The sequence below is a fragment of the Numenius arquata genome, chromosome 5, assembly GCF_964106895.1.
Source record: "Numenius arquata chromosome 5, bNumArq3.hap1.1, whole genome shotgun sequence".
Lineage (NCBI taxonomy): Eukaryota > Metazoa > Chordata > Aves > Charadriiformes > Scolopacidae > Numenius > Numenius arquata.
In genome coordinates this window covers 2,952,866-2,974,150 of record NC_133580.1, presented here as the reverse complement: position 1 = coordinate 2,974,150, position 21,285 = coordinate 2,952,866, and the positions used below count along the sequence as shown (strand labels likewise).

Genomic DNA, 21,285 nt, shown 5'->3' with positions numbered 1-21,285 from the left:
GCATGGCTTGTTGGCCCAACAGGCTCCTAAACCTTGCACAGCTTTCAGGAATAATCTCCAGCTGTAACAGAGACTGCTTTTGAGCATCAATATATCTTCTTTCAGGACTGTCATCATCCTCTTCCTCAGAGAGAAACTTTCAGCCAGAAACCTGACACAGGGTCAGGCACATCCATCTGATATGTTAAGGGCTAGATTAATTGTTTCTAATGACTCAGCATCACCTGAATCTCTCCAGGCGGAGCATACCCTGGTCTTAAAACGTGGGGAAGCAATAATGCTGTCACTGCCCCTCCTTGGAGTACAGTCCTTGCCTAAAAAGGAAAGAAAATGGTTAAAATTCCTCCTTAATTTAAGAGGGAATTTGAAACCCTGTTTCCCCTCACTAGGAAAATGCCTTTAGCTAGTCTGTACGAGGACAGTTTCTGCTCCTGCACCAAAGCAGTAGGAGAAAACAGAAAAGATCGCAGCCCAGTAGCCTGGTCCTGGGTACGGGGAACAAACACAAACATGACTTTTGGTGGTTGGTGTTGTCTCCTCAAAGGGGAAGACCTGGGGGCTTGTTCCTGCTTCCAGCTCTATTTCTGTACCTTACGTCAAACCAACACGGGATACGCTCCATAAACATCACCAGCTGCTGGCAGGGTTTAGGTGGGTTTTTTTTGGTGGCAGTTAAGAGCTCCATTTTAAGGGATCTCCATCCTGTCCATGTCTGGCTGATGACAGAGTGTCATCAACAGCTACCTCTAAGAAAGTGGGTCCAGCAACATGCCCAGATGTGCCCAGAGCCTGTTTCAGCATGAGTTAGACCTCAAAAAAAAGTCCTCAGCTCAAGTTAGAGCCAGTGCTCGCTCTGAGCATACACAGAGGTCCCAGTATAAAAAGAGGGGGAAAACGAAGCCTCTCAGAGGTTAGGTACCTCCACAGTCAGCAAGTGGCTGAGGTGCAATCATCAAGATTGTATTTTTTGATACCAGTCTGCTCAAGTTTCCTTCCACCTCTGTTTCCCCCCCACCCTAAACCTAGAATTCAGGGGAAAAAAAGAAAACCACAAAAGAACCAGAACAACCAACAAAGGTAGGATGAACACAAATGACATAAAGATTGTCATAACATATGTGAGAATTAACAATTCTCTGAACTCATTTTCCCAGTGGGCTCAACAGTGATGTAGGAAGGGAATATCCTGGTGGGGCTCCAGCTAAGCAGAGGTCATGGCTTTTACCAACTCCAACGTGCAGCCGCCAGGGGTCTGCTCCAAGCAACCCACAGCCAGCTCCACCTCCCTACTTGCCCTCCCAGGAATCCCAAGGGAAAAAACTCTTTTAAAGTCGCAAATCCACCCAAACTCCTGTCTTGGCTGAGTAGTTACTCTAATCTGCTGTCAGCAAGTTTATCAGTCCTGTGATTCAGTGCCATTATCTTGCACAAACTCCACTATTACATGACATAATTGTTATTTAAAGAAATGGTAACTCCTTGTGGTCAGACAGAGGTCTACGCAGCTCAAGAGAAAGTTCCCAGGAGACCTACGTAAAACAGAAGCTAAAACTCATACGGCTTTGAGTTTCTAGTTTAATGAGAGGTTTCTCATTTAAGTGAGTTAACGCTAACCATCAAAGCCCCACATCCCAGCCTGTTCCTGTTGGTTAACAGTCTATAAAACCCAGAACAGCACCATCACAAGCCCAAATACACCAGTGTAATGCTGTTCTGTGAGTTCCTTCACCCAAAGTTTCTCCCTTTGGGTTCATTTGTCCCTGACTGACCCAGCCCCGGTGTCTCCCATGGGACATGAAACCCCTGGTGGCATCTAGCTCAAAAGCTCTTTGGTTGTTTCCTGGTTCGGTGGGATCTTCTACAGCAGCCACCAGCTAGGGACAGGGCCACATTCTCCCTACAGGACACCAAAGAAGGTATTTACCCTCCAGCCCCCCATTATGTTACACTCAAAGAAAGCCACAGGCTATGAGAGGCTCCAGGGGACACATTGGCTGCAGGATGGGGCTGTCCTTAGAAAATATTGCTACAAATCCCAGGAAATCTCTCACAACCGAGCAAGCTAAGCAGTTCCCTTTGACCAGTAAAAGGGATGTGGCACAGTGTCCCCAGGGAGCAGATCACCCCTCCACATCTCGGCCCCTGGGTGCTGTTCCTGCCGGGGCCAGAGGCACCACGCTGTATTTCTGCCCATCACATAGAGGGGGATGAAACCTGCAGAGCTGCCACAGACGGGGAAGCTGGATGGTTTGGTGCTGGGCAAATAATCCCACTGCTCACTGGGATACAAGACAGCTCCGAACAACCGCCTGGCTTCCCATGGATCTGCAACCCTTTGCAGCCATGTAACGTGGGCAATGCTGCAAAGTGCTTCTTTTTAAGATCTTCTCCCATCACCCAAGAGCTTTTTATTTGGCAATTGGTCAGAACCCACAAGTTCATAAGGGAAGGGATATGCCACAACGCATAAGGGAAGATTGATCCTGGACACAAAAATCCCTTTGGAGATACAGCTGCTGCCCAGGCAGCACTGCCAGCACCCAACGGCGCAGCACTAAAGCCAACTTCACACCAGACCGAAAAGAAACAAAAAAAACTTGACTGCAAACAATAGACATAAGCAGGTGGAATACAACACACAAGCACTGAACTAAACACAGAAGAAACCCCAGATTCAAGCCCCACTGATGACTTTGCTACGGATGGGTTTTGCCCTCAGATGTCTGTTGCACTAAAATGCAACAGACACGCGCTTCTGAAGCTTACTCTGAATCGTATTTGGCAACTGGAAGGTAATCCTATACTGGCTCAAGGCCAGGTCTAAGACTAACGCTGGGCCATACCACGTGTAGGCTCTCCACAGCTCAGTGCCAAGCCCTCGGGGGTTGGTGGTCAGCATTTGCAAGGGCCTCATGAGGGTGAGTTTGTCTCCATTCACATTGAACAAAGTAAGTAGCCCCTGGTAAAAGTACCAGATGGGGGACCACAACATTGTGAGCTCAAAAGCAAAGGATGAATGCAAAAGCAACGCCACAAGGCTGAGATTTTACAGGTTTGAAGAACATATCCGTGTTCCTCAGCACAACCTCTTCTGTGAGGAACAGAGAGCAACAGGACAAACCAGGTCCCCTCCAACCATCTCCCCTATGAGGGGGTGATGCCTTTCTGCAGAAGATCAAGGCCCAGCCTCAGAGCACAGGCACCAACTCACCTGAACATCACTGTCCTGCTGTAGATCCCAGCTCTGCAGCGAGGACCCATCTTTTCTTTGTAGCACCAGAGTTTTTGGGCTAGTGTTTTTTGTTTCGTTGTTTTTTTAGGAAAAAAATTTTAAAAGTAAATGAAAACAACGAAAACAGAGCAGAGGAAAAAAATTAAGCGATGCTGAGAAAGCAAAAAGAAGAGTTTTGTAGAGGGAAACTACTACCTCCATTAAAAAATAACAAATACTGTGAGCCTGCAAATAGATACTGCAGATATCAAGTATATCTACAAATAGGATATTTATAGAATAAACACAGAAGTTGTTGAGATCTGGAGTTCACTTCTTTCTCTTACAATCAAGGAACTCAGCCAAAAACCTTGTTTTCCCTCCAGTTAGTATGAGTCATTTCTCTACTGAAAAATCAAGGGTCTTAATCTATGGTGAAAACAGGGCCTCAGAAATACCCCAGCAGTCAGCAGTTCTAGGTGCACGCTCTCCCCAACCCATACACACATCTACTTCTGAACCACCTCCACCCAAGCAAACTTCTCCCATAGAAAACACTTTCAGTCAGTCAGCAACGTGAGGAGATTGTGTCTTCGGGGTGTCTTTGCTGCTTCGCAGCCATCCAGGTGTCCACCTGACTCTGGGGTGGCTGTGAATCGTCAAGAGGAGTAACGCTGGAGCTTTGAGGGGAGCAGAAAGGACTCAGACATCCAGGAAAGCAGCTCGCTCTGCAGCACAGATGTACAAGATAAGCAGAAATGCTCTCATCTCTTTTCAGACTAGAACCTTAAGTGAGAAGCCAGCAGTTGTAGCTCAGCTCACGAGCAGGAATGTGCTATGGTTTACTTCGTATGAAAGTCTGATCCCACCCTCCCCTTCTTGTTTTTTAAACTTTTTTTTTTTTTAAAAAAAAAAAAAAAAAAAAGAGTTGAGGAGGGAAAGCCGTAACTGCTTCCAACTTGACACTGGGCAATAAGACACATCAGTAAGGGTAGGGTAGCCCAAATTGTGGCTTCTACATCCCTCTCATTTTTCTAAGCATTAAGGATTAACCAGTGAAAGGGGCTAAGAACATGAGATGACAAAGAAGCTACGACCACCAAGTGCAGAGAGACCAAAGTACTACATTACTTACCGTCAAGTGAGAGCGTGCAGTTACCATTGATACCACCACCCCACGGAACCAAAAAGCCCTACACTTCCCTTCCCTCCCATGGAATTTTTGATCATGGATCTATTCCCGATGAATCCCACATGCCGGCGCTCTCACTCCAGAATAAAAGCACCTGGTTTCACTCCAACAAAGGATTAGGTTTGGAGGAAGGAAGTTCCTTGTTCCAGAATCAGGTGTCCACACACGGGCTTAACCCAGAACAGCTTCAAACATCAACAAGGCCTAAAATGGAACAGCTTGTGAGAACCTGAACGCTTCCGTAACACGCAATGTCTACATCCACTATCAGAATGATTTAAGACAGTAAATTCACTTTCACATTTGTCAATGTGGAACTCCGAGGTGTCACAGTACAGAAAGAGAGAAAATAGGCTGAAGTAAACAAAATAGTTGAACTATAAGAAATAATTCCCTTTGGATGTGGAGTGCTAGGTGGAGAGTCCTTAATTATTCTCAAGGCAGGCAATACACCCATTCATATTGCCTAGGTAATACCACAAATATATACACATAATGAAGAAATAATTTTAATGAAATAATTCAACTGTAATTACACATATCATAATTATTTTGGTTGCAGTCTCGAAGCTTCAATCAGTGCTAGCATTTGGGCTCTGCACCACAGCTGGCAGCCAAGCCATCCCCCACGCGGCTCAAAATTAGAACAGTCAAAGCAGCTTTAATCCTTCCAGGCCTGACCTCGAGCTCAGTCTTTCCCGGAGCAGCAATTCAGCCACATGGCCGGCTCCCGTGCCACCGCAGAGGCTTTGCGTGCACTGCATTTATCTGGCCCCACAAACGTTCCCCTATTCTAGATTTTTAGTTCGGGGCATGTTAGAAGGCAGTGAGATGAAATGCAACAGATTGGGCAAGGGGTTGGGCAGAGGAAGCTGACTTTAGTTAAACACCGTAGTATTTTCTTTCATTCTAGCCTTCCTGAATACTTCAGAGGAGACCAAGAAGCAAAATCATCCACCTACAAAATCTAAAGCTGGCAGCTGCTCGATCATTAACAAGAGGACCATGCAATTCATCCCCCCCTGCTGAGGGCAGAGCTGAAGCAGCTGGGGAAGAACCAACCCCAGACACAGGAGGGATGATTTAAAAACAGTGAACCAGAATTTTTCTCAGGGAAATTCAGAGCTGATTTCAGCGCTCTCATATTTCTGCCATCACTCACCATAAACTCTGCTGAGCGCATCTGAATTTTTGGTAGCTTTCCCCTGCGATGCCAAGAACTAATGAAGTCCACAGAAGTCTGTCCAGTCTTGCTGAAGTCCTCCAGGCATCTGCACACACACTGTGACTTTGGCTGCGAGGTGAGTTTTTCACTACCATACTAAGCATAGCTGTACTGCAACAGTCCACAGGATAGAGTTGAGCTTATTGTGAAAAACATCTCACTTTTAGACAACATGTTTATCAAGTCTGAGGTACTAAAGCTCGATTCATACCAGGTTGAAGCCTTGGTACGTCTTTCAAAGGTCTCCAATGCTGCCCCCATTTTTTCTTCCCTGGATCTTCATTGCAAGGTACTTTTCTATGCAAAAAAACAGTTTAAATCCTATGAATTTTTACCAAGTCAGGCTGGAGGAAACTCTGCAGTTCTGGTGTAGATTACCACCTACTCTAATGGAAGTGTCTGTCACATATACCACCACCCCCCCACGTCTTACCAGTCACACTCAGACAGAAAGCTATCAGCCTTCTAAAAAGGTCAATGGCATCTCCTCCAAGTAACAAATTGAAATTTGTTCTTAATTGTGAGTTCTCTCTTTGATTGGAGTACTTAAAATTGAAAAAAAAAAAAACACACCCTCACGTGTAATGCTGGAAGAAGAATCTCCAAAGCACTGGACTGTCAGCTCAACATTCATAAAGGTGTTTAAAGCTTACATCTAAATAAACTGCATCAGAAAAATTACATACAAACAAGCATAAAGGTAACTTGTCAATAAGCAAGCGCAGAGATATTGCTGATTGTCCTGTGCACACGGGTTGCTTTTTCAGTAAACACACTTGTAAACAGAAGGTACTACAGTAAATAAGTTTGCATTTGCATCTTGGTCATGCAATCCCTTCAGTTACCACACCCACATCTACAGCACAGTCTGACTCAGCTATTTAATAGGGTTTTACCCAGGTTACAGCTGTATTATTCAAATGTTCTTTACTATAGTTAAAAACTAAGCAAAGACCACCTAGAGGAAGTTTTCATCAAACCATTTTTAGGTTTAATTTTAGCAAAATACCTGAAAGTCTGTACGTTAGAATAAATATACCAAGTTTTTATCAGTTAGGCACACTTTATGCCCAAGTGCTTGCTGACTCTGCCATCTACTGGTGCAAAGGATGACTCCTGCTTCCTACAGACCAGCTGAGCACAGGAGCTCCTCAAACTGAGACAGCATTTAGAAGATCCCAGGAATATTGGATGTTTTCATAGAAGCAACCTTAAAACGGCAGTGCTTCAATTTGACTGCCCACCCCCAGCATAAAATGCTTAGGGCCAGGTAATAAGCCTCGCTCATCCCATGCACGATCGAAACTCCAGCTACTTTCTCAACGCAAGAGCACCAAGCAGGTAAGAACAATCTGTCCCTTTGAGTATGCTGGCTTATTGCCTAGAACATCTAATAAGCTCTTAAGGAACTGACTTAATTACTTTTAAAATCTTTACCAGACAAAGGTAAGACGAACTGTTTCAGGCCTATCTGGAAACACGGCTGGCATTCCTGTTACGTGGCTCCCAGAGAGCCATCCGCTGCACAGTCGCTCAAAGCTGGAAGGAAGAACTTCAATTTTTTCTGTTTTCAATAAAGTCAAACCTCAAGATGTTTCTTGCTCTCTGCAACTAACACATTTCCAAACCATTCTACTCAAGGCTACCAAGAGCAGACAGCCAGCCCACCCTCGCTATCCTCTCAGACAATCTGGAGGAGGAGGAGGAAATCACCACAACAGTAACTTACTTGGGTTCTCACACCCAAGCACACAGCAAGCCTGCAGCAGAAACCTGTCAGCGCAGCTACTTTCCCCAGTGACACATACCCATTTCAGAAAGGCATACCTGACTCCCAGTGACAATAATTAGGGCTTTCCACAGCATTCTACTCCAGTAAAGTTAAGTACATAATGAAATACTGTCCCTACACTTACTGTTTCAGAGCCAAGCAGACCAAAGCTCCAGTTTTGGGGCACATCCTCTGCCTCATCATGCTCCTCAGGAGAAGAGCTGCATTAACTTTCCAAGACATGGCAGCAGAATTCCCTGCTGCCCGGGAGCTGTGCTCTCTTTACCCTGCACAGCTTCACAATGACTGAGAGCAGCTACTCCTATAGTCACCTCTCACTCCCTCTTTCTCAGCAGAGAAAGCCTGCCCATTCTTGTACTACCACTTGTATAATCCAAGTTACTTTCCAGGAAAGCCAGAAGGGTTCAAAGACACACTTTGGCTCTTTGAGCAACCAGTCACAGGAATCTCACCGCAGCACTCTCATAGCTCTGAACTTAAAGCACAACAAAGCTCAGGGGTGAACACTGAGAGGTGCTACAATAAGCTGTTGATTAGCCCTCTGCTGTCTTGGTGTATTATAGTATGCTGAAAAGACTTCTCATTAACACTGCCACAAATACACAGAGACAAGCAAACCTTTAATCACCAGCCTCATCAACACCAATACCCAAATGGATGAATTATGGAGTACATCCTTCCTTTTCTATAGCACACCTGACAGTTACTACCCCCATGCTCAGTGGATGCCACTTACAGCCCTGAACAGCACCGAGAATTGACCACTGGGGCATCAAGTTTGAAGCGAGATGTCTCTTCCTCCCTCTGCTCCCCAAGTTCATTTCGCACCACAAAGCATTTCCACAGCAACAGGAAGAGGAAATTTGGCTTCACAAGCTGAAAAAGAGGTGAGGGTAAGAGGAGTAAGAGCACCACATGCTGGCCCAGGCCCAAAACCACCACTTCCCCCACCTGGGCCATATACCAGAGTACCATGTACTTGCCTCTGCGCCATGAAATCACACAAACACCAACATTTTAGAGAAACATTTATTATAGGGTTGCAGAATTTATGCCAATATAAAGTCCCTTAATAAAACTCTCAAGTTCATCAACTGCAGGAGGCTAACTCTTCATTATCTTTATACTGCAGCTTTCAAAAAAAAGAACAATGCTCTGACTGCAGTAGTAATGCTACTTGCTCATAAAAAGTTGATCTAAAAAGTTTATATAAGCCAGAGTAGTTTAAGTTTACAACTACAGTCACATTCACAAGTGAGCTATACCAGAACAGATTCTTGAAATAGGAAGTTACAGGATAAACCAATTCATAACCAAAAATACTGACAAGCTTTAAGAGCAACTCTATCTGAATCTAACAACTAAATACCACAAAACCAAACCAAGGTAGAAGAATTAAACGTAAGCTCGGGGAAGGTTCCAAATATACATATGAAATCAATACAGTAATTGCACAAAATGAAAGAGGGTAGTGTTAGGTGCTAGAGGTTTGTGATCACTGAGGTTGGATTTTACATGCTTCACATGGTAGTTAAAATAAACCTTTAGTGATACTCATCAGAAGGTTTTTTTAGCCAGGATACGGAGTGCAGAGCTATTCTACAGAACTACACAAGATGTGCAAACCACAGATTATTAATATTAATCATTCTGTGAAAGGTGAAGAGAATTGGTTCCAGCCAAGGAATTGGTTAACATTTTTTATATATATATATATTTTTCTGCCATTCCCAGATTACACTAAATCAAACACATTCAACAGATAAACTGATATTAACCTTCTAAAAAAACCTTACTCAAATTTAAGTTTTACATGAGACAACTAAAAAGTTATACCAAGGATCAAAGAAAGCTGAAATGGTGACTTTGTCTTTTGAAATACAAGCAATACACAGAAAATGCATAAGGCTTTTGATTATCACTGCACATTTTAATTTAAGAAGTCGACGTCTAATGCTCAGACTTCTCAATGAAGGTGTGAACTAGTCACCTCCCATCCGACACCTTTCACTGTTGACAGATCTTTGTTTCAACAACGAAAGAGTTTTCAAAGTGTCTGATTGAGTGACAGTTCTCCACTGAACGTTTCTGCAGACCTGGGGACGAGAGAAGACAAGAGCCTGAATGAAGCAGATCTGGAATCCAGCAGCAAGTATTTACAAGTTTTGTATCATTATGAACAGCAGCAAGACACAACCATTCAGTACATAATGTTTCTAAAGCCATGAATTGCCACCAGAGCTTGATAACAGTTTTGTTTTCTATGAGAAAGCCTCCCTCATTTTCAGTATGGTAACAGCAGAAGAGGGGACCACATACAGCACAGGGGACACAGCAAGCACACACTTTTTTCCAGTATCCTGCCACCAGTTTAGTGATAGAAGACACAACACTAAATAGATTGTTTTTGGCAAAGTTTCTCATAGCTCTTCCTAACCACAAAGAAAAAGCAAAACAGACTGAAGTTACAGGGAATGAGTTCAAAAACTTAGAGAGGATGCAGGAAAAAAAAATAAAATAGTTCTTTATCAGTGTTTCCCCACACCCAATATGTATTAACACAGAACAACTATAGTGCAGCCTACAATTTGACAAGAGCCCTGTAAGGATTTGCCACTCAGCTGATGATCTTACTGAAGTTTTTCCTAACACTATTTAAGTTATTTTCTCTGTTTTGGGACATGCCAGCATCGGATCTGACATAGGCGGTTCACCTGTATCAGCTGTGAATCTGTGTTAGGAGACAAGAATATAGCAGTCCTGCCATCAGAGACAAGCTGCTCAACAGAAATACTTCAATATATAAAAATCAGAGAAGAAAGATTTATGGATTGTTTAATAAGCAGAGAATTGTTCAGAGTAAGCAGGAGCACTACCGCTTAAATCAAACCCAGCAGGGCACTGCTTTAGTTTTTATAAACTTAAACTATAGACTGCCCTTCAATTCATCTCAGTCTTAATGCCTCTACAAGTTCCCAGTGACTATCTAAATGGGTTCATAATTGAACAGTCAGGAAAACCTGTCCAGTTTCTCACATGCCTTCATTTACAACTCCAGGGAACTGCTGCAGAACCAGAGGTCAGTTTGATCTTACAGATGAACCCACAAATTCTACAAAAATCGGAGAGCCAACGCAGCAGCAGCTACATGAGAATATTTCTCCACAGAACTTACATGATTTTATCCATTTCAGTCTAACTGTTTACATGTGCATGGCTTGTACACACTAGAAGAAAGGCGTTCTAGAAATTTGATCTGGAAGGCAAGACAAGTCTTGCCCCTGAACAGTTTTCTCCTCAGCAGAAGTCTTTTATTTGACTAGATTTCCTGCCTCCCTTCCTCCTCCAAGGGCAAACAAGGTTAGTTACAGAACAGAAACTGTACCAAGAGCCATTATTCATTTACTAGAACCCTTTTGGGCAAGTATTCTGTACAAGCCTCTTACTATGCAGTGAAGATGTCAACAAGATGCTATAGCAAGATGATTTAAGGAAACATCATGAACGCTCTTCGCAGTATTGTCTGTAGATAGTCTTTCAGTCACAGCAGCAGTCAATTTAGCTGTTGTGAAGACGCTTTTGTGAACAAGTCTAAGAGACACACAAGTTCCCTCCCATAAAGGCAACATTTACTGTTGCTTCCTGTGCCCTACACCGTTAGCTACACAGGACCAGTTTTATGCTCGCACATACAGAGCCTTCCATCCAGTAAGAGGCTGTAGTCTCTACCAAACAGCAGATGCGGCTCCTGATGCTGCAAGCTGTAACCGAGCTGAGGAAACTCTTGCCTAAGAGGTTGGCAGGAAAACCAGAGTAGAGAATTCTGACAAACCAAACATTTGCATTCTGAAAGGCTGTAACTGACAAAGGATTACTTTGCTATGTGTTTGGTGAGAGCAGTAAACTATGAAATATTTTGAGAACTACAGTGAACTAAAATTCATAGCAGCAGATTTCTGTACTCCAGGCCTCCTCCCAGTGTGTCAAAACCACTGACACCTCAAATTCGATCCTTTCCACAGAACAGCAGGGGGTGGCACAAGGAGATAGGCAATAAAGAAACTGAGCTCAGAAGTTCCTATGAGGTGTTCTTCCTCTTTTAGAGAGGAAGTCTGGGATGTCCGGAGCTAGATGTTCAATTTTTTTTTTTTTCCCCCCAGAGCAAATGAACCAGAAGATAATGCTTTAGCTCTGTGCTCCTGTAACCCAGTTTTAGATATGACAGTGACAGACTAAACTGCACCTACACAGACTCACATTATCAGATGGATTATATGAATTTGGGGCCAACCTAACTTACAGCTTCAACCAAAAAAATGGAACAGAAATAAGCTTAAGTTCAAATTTGGTTTGGGCAGGCAACCTCTAATACCATAACTGAAACTCTCTCTCGTCATGTTCAGTTGAAACTTCAGATACATATTTGAAAGTAGGGGAAAATACCCTTGAGTTCTATGGTTAGTTTCAGCTCATGATGAGCAGTCATACATTTCCAAGTCTAAAAAATCCAGAAGTTTACGTATTTACCCTTTCCCTACTCAAACAACAGATTATTTTTTTTCTGAAAGGGACTTACCCGTTATCTGGTCTCTGCGCTGAAGTCTGAACGTCTCTTTTCCAACACAGAGTTGGTAGATGAAGATACCCAAATCAGACACATTATCTATCTCCTCTGTAACCACCATTTCTTCACGGACTAGGTAGGTCTGAGGCAGGTAAGAGCCAGTCTAAAAGAGAAAAAAACCTTGAGAAACAATATTCTGTTAACAACGGATACACATCACTACATTTTACTCTTTGCTTTGGAAGGGCTTCAAGCACTAGATTCCAGCTTTCCTTCTTTTTAATACTAAGATATGCCAGTCTTGAACCAGCTGCATACCAGGGAAGTTAAAAACTGACAAAGGTTATTTCAAACAGTTGCAGTTACATCCAAAGCACAGTTAACCATAACACTACTTGCCTCACATGAAGCAAACATAAATACAACCTGTTGGAGTTTATTTGTATGCAACAAAGTCTGCAGTTAAAAGGAGAAAAAGTATTGCTAAAGTTACTGTGTTTGAGGCAATATATTTTGAATACAATAAGTAAAAGCAGTGTGACCTACAGAAGTTAAGTCTTCACCACATAATCACAGCACAACTGAAACTTCCCACCCCTCAGGACCAACTCCTAAAAATGGAGGCATGGAGACACACTTAAAGCTTGTCTTCATGAAAATCATACAAGCTAATCTATATCAGGTGGCCTCCAGCTCTAGGTGCAGGGGAGTCAATAACTTTTTTGAAAAGCACATTTGGTACACGATAGCTCACTATTGCATTTAATTTGAAAGTAGCAGCAAGCTCTATCAACCTGACCCGTAAGACAAGCAAGTCTTCTGGGAAAAAATAAGTTTTAGTCACTGAAGAGTCAAAGTGCTGGCGATGAACCCATAACTACAGTGCCAAAAGAACAGAAGAACAAGTTCACATTGTTCTTTTCATTAAAACTCTCACGGGGCAAGTCAGCTTTCCGGTAGTAACTTTCAGGTTTAGGCTTTCAATGATATTTGGAGCTTTATCAAATTCTTTTATAATAGCTAAATTTAACCTATTTGCTAGTTGCTTTCAGCTTTCATAAAGCTAGGTATTAATAAGAGCATTAAGCATGAATCTACTCAACATAATATACACTGACAGCTGGCCTTAACTTCAGTACAGTGACTGAGCCAGGGGGATTATGTACTTTGATGGCAAGAGGACTGTTCTAGCAAGAGACAGTAGTTCAGGAGCAACACCCAGAATTCTTATCAAAAGGGATCTTGTCAGCATAACAAAACAGTAAAGTTTCCACGTACCGCCAGTTTTGCGAAGAGATCCATCAGATTTCTTGGTGGCATAACTATGGACGTGTTCAGTGGAATCACGTAGCAGTTACCCAGTTGCAAGTCAAGATATGCTGTCAAAAGCTATTTTGAAAAGAAGTTTTCAATTAATTGCAGCCTTTGATTATTAGAACACAATTCTACAAGGACTAAGAAGGAAGCTCAAAAAGCTGGAGACGGCGCACAGCTGGTATCAAAGCAATGCATTCATGAACTATCCAGTGTAAGAATTTAGCTATTACCACTTTTGCAAACAAAGTGGTTATAACTTATGGTTCACAACAGGACTTTTGTACAGAAGGGAGAGCGGTTTCTATCATAATTCTAAATGAGTACAGTTTGTATTAATACAGAGAAAGTATTTGGGAGTATGCTGTCATAGCTGAAGAAGGCCAATTAAGGACAGTGCAAACAAAAGGTATCCAACTGTGGATAAGCAATAACTCCCTGTAAATAGTTCTTCAGAAAAAGTATTAGTCTCTAGAAAGCCCCACCAGATTTACCACTGAGTGCAAGAACTGCAGGGACTAAAATTATGAATGCATCTACTTGTTTTACTATGACTTTGCACAGCTCTTAGGTAGAAGAAACTGAAGTTCTTAAGTTGCCTGAATCCTTAAAGTTATAGCCAAGGTTCTATCAAGACAACACAGATAAAAGCTGCAAATACCGTGAACACAGGCAGCATGGCCTGGCTGCGTGGCATTCCATGCTACTGTTAAAAGACAGCACGTACAGAGGCCAGTTCTGGTGTCTTTACCATGATTGTATCTGCATTGCCAAGGTTTGCCTCACAACCAACCTACAAGAGCTTTTACAGCTGACTAAGGGTAACTGTTAATACTATCCACACAACTTTAATAAAAAAGTCAAATTAAAACCATTCTCTCGTCTTGACTTTAGAGAAACTTCATACAACTAACACGGCATTTTCAAGTTCTAGGTTTCAGCCACTTGAAGTGATTTTTTTAGTTCACTTATCCAAGGAGAAGCAGCCCACACTTGTGCAAAACTGCGTTACAGCAATCTCTGACCGAATCCTCAGTTTCCCTGTTTCGTAACTCACATTTACACTGTTCTATCCTCACTTTCATTTACATAGGATTCTTAACCAAATAGCAAGTGTCACTTCCAGATATCCTATGGGCAACAACATCTAAAGCTGCATAGCACTGAGATGCCTTGTGCTGAGAAACGATACAGTTAGAGTCACTGTCGGTATGAACTCGTCTAACATTCTTGTAACACTCCTCCCTTGCAGAAGTCTACGATTATACAGTTAAAAGGGTCAGATTTCCCACACTTAAACCCATCCCCAAAGAGAAACGTGGACTGACAGTAAGCTTTAAAAGTCCCAAGAATGCAAACCCTGGAGCTGTTCTGATTACCATCTGCTCCACAGTCTCCCAGTGAGAGACAAGAATAGTTATTTCTTATCGCTTCACACATACTCACCCTATCAAAGTCATGAACAATCGCTGCTGGATCACTGTCCGAGAACTTTGGAACGGGCACATCAATGATGGCAATGTTGTCATCTTCTCGAATGTCGGCTTCCTCAGCAATAGGGAGGAAATATGGTTCCACTGCACGATCACGATTTTCATTTTCAAAGTAACACATTTCACCACGGTACACCTTATGCTGAAAGTAAGAGCAAGGCTAGTTATTTTTACAGTGAATGTTGCTTTACAACTGCATTTCTAACACTTATGCCATGACAAAGTACACATCTGTCACACCTGGAGGTTTTATAAAGGACACAGCAGTCCTCATGTCCCAGTTATTGGAGGTTTTCTATTATAGTTGTAATCCATTTATAATTACACTTTTATTATTCAGCGATGCTTAAAGAAAAGAGAACTTTCACATTACCTTAGGCATGAAGTACTTGTAGATGCAGGCTCCGCCAACAACAACACCTGCCAAGATGAATGCTAGACCCAGTAGAGTCAACAGACATCTTCCAGATGAGTTTTCACCTCCGCGTGTGGTGGCAACTTCTGGATCCTTTAAATAAAGGGGGATGAGACCTTAGAAAGCGTAGCTTCTCAGAACTGAAAGTAAGCCGTTCTCTGCTGCTTCACCTTGACCTATCATCTTCTATTTCTTCTAGGTGTGCAGTGAGAATTTTAAGTCAAGCATCATATAATAAGAAAACATGTACATGAAATAATACTGCATCATACTAAGATCAGTTTTCAAACAGCACTGAAAGAGGATATTTTCTCAGTTAGAGGATGCTTTCTAGACAAACCTTTATCAAGAAACTATTTGAGGTGTAAGAAATTTAAATCACTGTAACAAAAGAGACAGCGCTGCAGCCGCAATACAGTACAAGGAAAGCAAGATTTGTAGCGCAAGGTCGTTTGAAGGGACACAGTGTTTTCAGGCCTCTTCCCAATAGCCTATTTCCTATCTTCCTCTTGCTATCAGACGGAATAAGATAACATTACTTTTCCTTACAAAGCAGGACTAACAGAAAAAGCTAAGATGCAACTTTGTCTATTAGCTGAGGAACATCGGACACAAACATTTAAGTTTTAGAACTTGTAATATGCACAAGTGAAGTCCACTATGAAAGAGTGGACTCATCAGATTAAATGCAGCTTCAAATTATGCCAAACAAAAATAAGTCCCTGTGTCGCATCCTACCTTGCAGCTTCAAAATACTCCTCCTTCCACCCAACCCCCAAGGAAGTTTTGTTTCTAGCAGCCTGAAACTTATCTCTTTAGTCTGGTGATTTGTTTTCCCCCCCGCCAAGAGCTCTCTCAAAGGGAAGATTACTGCTTCCAGAGGAAACCACTATCACTATCACGCAACATGGTGGTAAGTTGTGTAATAATGATTGCCATTCAGACACCACTAGTAGCTCTGCAATGACAAGAGCTCTTTCAGTGCCTTTCCAGACTTCCAGGTGAAAGGCTCACACAAGCCGAGTTGAGAGAAGAACTGCAAAAGTACTGTCAAATACCAAACAATCCAAAATGACACTCCGTTTGGGCAAACACACACTGGTTTTGTGTCTTTAAAAAACAAACACACAGGAACAAACCCCAAATGTTTAGATAATCGATATATTTGGTCAAGTATGTCTCTTTAATGATTCATGACTCTGGTATTTAGCAGGTCACTTTCAAGACCTGCTCTTTCTACTGGTCAGGAAGAAAAACTGGATTTCACAGCAAAAGATCTTTTTCTTTGTGTTGTTCCTAGAGTCAGTAGATAGATTTAGCACAGCAGCTTCCACGGCCTTTCTTTGAATCCCACTATTTGCACTGCTGTAGAAACAAACATATTTAAAAAACCTGCGATCACAACAAGCCACAGTATTATTACAAAGGCTGCACATATTTCCCTGCTCAGCAAGATATAGCAGTGTAAAAGTCAAATGCATCAGCTATGCAATTACTGAAACAAAAAAACAAGCTGTTTTGCGAAAGTCAATACTCCTACATTCCACTCTCGCATCCTCCAAACGGAAAAATGTTGGTTCAGCGAGACATAAGCCACTACAATTGGCTAGTTAAGCATTTGTCAAAAACAAAAACCCCAAACTAGTTTCAAGTCAGAATTATGCCACATTTATATGCCATTATGTGAAAACCGTCTTTCAGAGTTAACTGGCTTTTAAGATCAAGGTTAATGCTGTTCTCTTCATAATCTGCCGCCTTCACCCTTCCGTACCTTACTCATCTAGCCTATCATTACTTGAACACAACAGTCTGCAGCAGGTTTTGGCAATACTGACGCCCCAGTGCTTGAATGATGTCGACGTGATTAGCTACACTTGCACTACACGTATTTCAAACAAAGCAAAGGCATTTATCATATTAAGAAGCTATGTAGGCAGCCTGAACCTGAGAAGAAAGAGTTGACAGCTGATAAGAGAACACAACATGAAGACTTTGCTCCAGTAGGTTACAAAGCCTCTGCTCAAAAATAATAAAAGTCATAAAAAGCCTGCAAAGAAAACGCAGTTCTAAGTTGCACAGTAACCAGCAAAGCAAACTAGGACTAAGAGAGCAGAAGAAGAAAAATCACTTGAGTTAACATCTGCAGCTAGCTCAAGAGACACTGTTGACACAGTCAGCTCCAAAGAATCTGCAGGGAGAGTATTCTGCAAGCTCAAGTGTTTTGTGCAGATATTCTAGGGGACTTTTATCATGCTGCTTCAGCCAACATTAGCCATTAAGCTTGTTTGCTCTGCACAAATATTCCAGAAAAAGGAGACATGAACAAGCACTAGAACAAGTTTGTCTTGGAGTAAAACTGTGAACTTGATGTTTACAGGCAACTCTAAGCCCTTAAGTCAGAGTGAGGAGTTGTTAAAAAAAATCACGTACACTTTTGCAAACACATAGAATATTGTGACAGATATAAAAAAGCAGCATGAGTAGCTATCATGAGAAGAGAAGAAAGGGTCTAGGTGCATATTAGTTCTAATAAGGTTAAGGACCTGGACCTGTTGGAGAGAGTTCAGAGGAGGCCACGAAGATGCTACGAGGGCTGGAGCCCCTCTGCTGTGAGAACAGGCTGAGAGTTGGGGGGGTTCAGCCTGGAAAAGAGAAGGCTCCGAGGAGACCTCAGAGCCTCTTCCAGTCCCCTAAAGGGGCTACAGGAAAGCTGGGGAGGGACTCTCAATCAGGGGGGACCCACAGGATGACGGCTAACAGTTTTAAACTGAAAGAGGGAAGATTTAGGTTAGGTATTAGGAAGAAATTCTTTGCTGTGAGGGTGGTGAGACCCTGGCCCAGGCTGCCCAGAGAAGCTGTGGCTGCCCCATCCCTGGAGGGGTTCAAGACCAGGTTGGAGGGGGCTTTGAGCAACCTGGTCTAGTGGGAGGTGTCCCTGCCCATGGCAGGGGCGCTAGAACTGGATGATCCTCAAGGTCCCCTCCAACTCTAATCATTCTATGAGCTATTATGCTCAGAACGTGCCTGGTACAGGGCCAGCAAGAATATACGTAACAAGTTGCCCCAGGAGTAGCTGATGAGCCTGTTCTACATAAAATTGGCCAGACTACTGACACTTTCAAAATTTAAATTACTCCTTTATTGACACTGTTTCACTACTTTCTCCCTCTCCTCTTGATCTAGTAATTCAGTGCTACTGTATTAACTGTGCACACATACAACTCCTAGAGCTCAGAAGAGTCCACTGAGCAGTAACACCACTCTGCACCCCTTCCCCTTTTACAAGGGGGTTACTTAAAGAGAGGCAGAGGCTCTGTAGTCTGGAAGACAAGCTGCTTTCCCGATTACAGAAGTGCGCAGGAGGGGAAATAAAGACACTAGAGTCCAAGTCCACAAGTGTTGTGTTCTGTTTTTTGGGTTTTTTTTTTTATTAATCCTACTCTCTCATACGAATAAACTCAGTCCATCCCATATTCCTCCTCTAGAGCTACTGATTTATTTACCTATACGCTGATCTTCCTCATCTGACTAAAAACGTCAGCAGCTAAGCAAGACATCTTCAAAATAAAGTCTCCCACAGATTTGGAAAGTTCAATTCAAGCCAGCGACGCGGCAACTCGTTAGGAAGGAAAAGCCAACCACAGAGTACTTGCCTGAGTTTCTATTTAAAACCCTTTATAGCAGGTTTCTCCATTTAAGCCAGACATACCAGAAGCCCAGACACCTCACCGCAGCGCCGCTCTCCCAACTCGCTGCCTACGAAGGTTTCAGAGCAGCAGCAGCGAGCGGAAGATGAGCCCTAACCCACTTTATTTGCTGGGAAGACACAAACCAGCTCTTCCCTGGGGGAGAAGCCAGCCTGCCACCGAGGGCACAGCACTTTCCCCGGCCAGAGCCGAGCCCCGGAGCTCGCCAGGGCGCAGGACTCACCCTCCTTGCGGGCTGCGAAGGTTTAAAACCCCGTCAGGAAGCAGGGCCCTGGTTTAAAGCCCCGTCAGGAAGCAGGGCCCTGGCAGGGGCCCAGCTGCCTGATAAACAGCCGGGCCTGCCCCGGGCATGTCAGTTCGGCACCGCCCGGGGCCTCCCGACCGGCAGCAGGGCTACCAAAATGGCTGTGGCGAGGGCACGGCAAAAGGGCTGCGGCAGCGCGGGGCGCTCGAGCCCCCTCAGACCCGCACCGCCCGCCCGACGGCCCCTCACGGCGGCGGCCCTGAGGGGAGCGACCCCCCCAAGCACACCCCGGGGCTGATGGCAGAGCAGCCGCCCCCCAGCTAGAAAGCTGCCCCAACGCCGGGAAGCGCCAAAGGGAGCGGCGGAGCGGCAGCCGGGGGCTCTGCGGGCTGCCGGTTGCCTTCCCCCGACCCGCTGCCTCCGTGAGAAGATGGCGGCGGCTTCCACCTCCTCCTGACCGCCCCCCCCAACACCGCCGTCCCTCGGCCCCGCTCCCCCCCTGCCGCGACCCGGCAGCGGAGAGACCCGTCTCCCCGCACCTTATCGGCCACCAGCGCCTCGGCCCCTTCCTTCTTGGGCTCATCCTTCTGAGCGAAGGGGGAGTTAAAGGCAATCTTCACCATGGCTCCGCTGCTGCGCACCGCCGCCTCCCCGATGAACTGCCTGCGGGCGGCGGGGCGGGGCGGGACCAGCTGGCCACGCCCCAGGGCACGCCCCGCCGCCAAGCCCCGCCTCCCGGGCGAGAGGGAAGAGCGCCCCCTGCAGGCCGGGCGCGCTGCCTCGGCCCTGAGGCGCAGCCCGTCATGGCGGCCCCTCAGGCGGGCCTGGGGCGGCCTTTAGTCCCCTGGAGCTTTCTAGAAGCAGCACGGCTGTCCTTGTTAGAGGCCGAGCAGCTCCGTGGCTGCACAGGGAGCTTCCCAGGCAAGGGCAGGGAGTAAACTCCTGCCTTAAAAGACCTGCACCCTAAAATCAGCCTGAAATCTGGGGGGTGGGAGGGCTGGCAGTGGTGTGGGGAGGGCGAGGCCGCGAGGGGACAGCAGCAAGCGGCTTTCGTTGCATGCTTCTCTAGTCCGCCTTCACATCAGTCGTTTTATTTCCTTGTAGCTTTGTGCACCATTTGTGCAGACAGTCCTACATACGTCTAATATTCTGTATTTCACACCGGGGAGCGCATCGCTGGTGAAAAGGAGGCATCTCTGGGCCACATTCAGTATGGCACAGGGACAGGGATGGGGATATTTTCAGTCAAGGAGCCTCCCTTCTCTTGTAAATTACGGCCTAAGGGATATTTAACAGCCAAGGAGACAGACGAGGCATCACCGTTCATTTAATGTCTCCAAAGGGGGAGAAGAAGAAAAGGCTCTATGTATTAGACTGTCTGAAACGATCCTGGCCCTCATACAGATGAAAGACTGTGTCCGTCTCACTAGAATTTGACTTTATGGCTCTAGAAAGAAATCTGGTTTGAATCTGGTGCCTACACCATTGAACTCTTCCTCGCAGACAGCTGTAATTAAACAGAACTGAGCACTATGCAAATATAGCAATAAGTAATTCTTCTAAGTGTAAACAAAACGCAGCGTGTATTCCAGCATTCAAAGCATGTTCCTGTTATTCTACAGATGCAGCACCACTGTTACTTCCTTTCAAGATCATAGATTTGATATTGCTGCCTTTCATGTTAATAAGAATTTTGACTGAAGTCAGAGAAGACCAAAGTCTTTTATGTCTATTTAACCTGACTTTGTCTAGTAACAGAAAACACTTTTTCTTCATTTTACCAAGAAACCAGCGAAAAATTAATTTTGATACTTCCTAGCTTTAGCATATTAGGAATAAGCTAAGCCATATTCTCCTCAAAGTCCCTAAAACACAGATTTAAAACCATATTAAGTAAGTTTCCTGTATTGCCGATGCAATATCTGTACTCTACAACCTGGCAGTTTAAAAATTGTATGAATAATTTTCAGTACCTTAATCTAGTATAATTACTTCGTGTTTAAACAAATTTACTTTATCTTCCAGTTACCTAACACCTTTACTTGAACAAGAACACAGAAATAAAACTGAAATAGACCCTGGCTATTTATCAGGATTAGCATCTGTACATCCCGGCTTGCTCACTGCC

General features: G+C 44.1%; 1 protein-coding gene across 1 annotated transcript; it reads right to left on the bottom strand.

Annotated features, from left to right (window-relative positions):
• Positions 1-8,431: 8,431 nt before the first annotated feature.
• ITM2A (integral membrane protein 2A) lies at positions 8,432-19,887 on the bottom strand. Its single transcript, XM_074147123.1, has 6 exons — positions 19,697-19,887; positions 15,165-15,299; positions 14,745-14,933; positions 13,263-13,373; positions 11,997-12,147; positions 8,432-9,516 (listed from the first exon to the last, which is right to left on the bottom strand). The coding sequence occupies exons 1-6, from the start codon at positions 19,778-19,780 to the stop codon at positions 9,428-9,430; spliced, it is 759 nt and encodes a 252-aa protein (XP_074003224.1). The 5' UTR covers positions 19,781-19,887; the 3' UTR covers positions 8,432-9,427.
• Between the last annotated feature and the right edge of the window lie 1,398 nt (positions 19,888-21,285).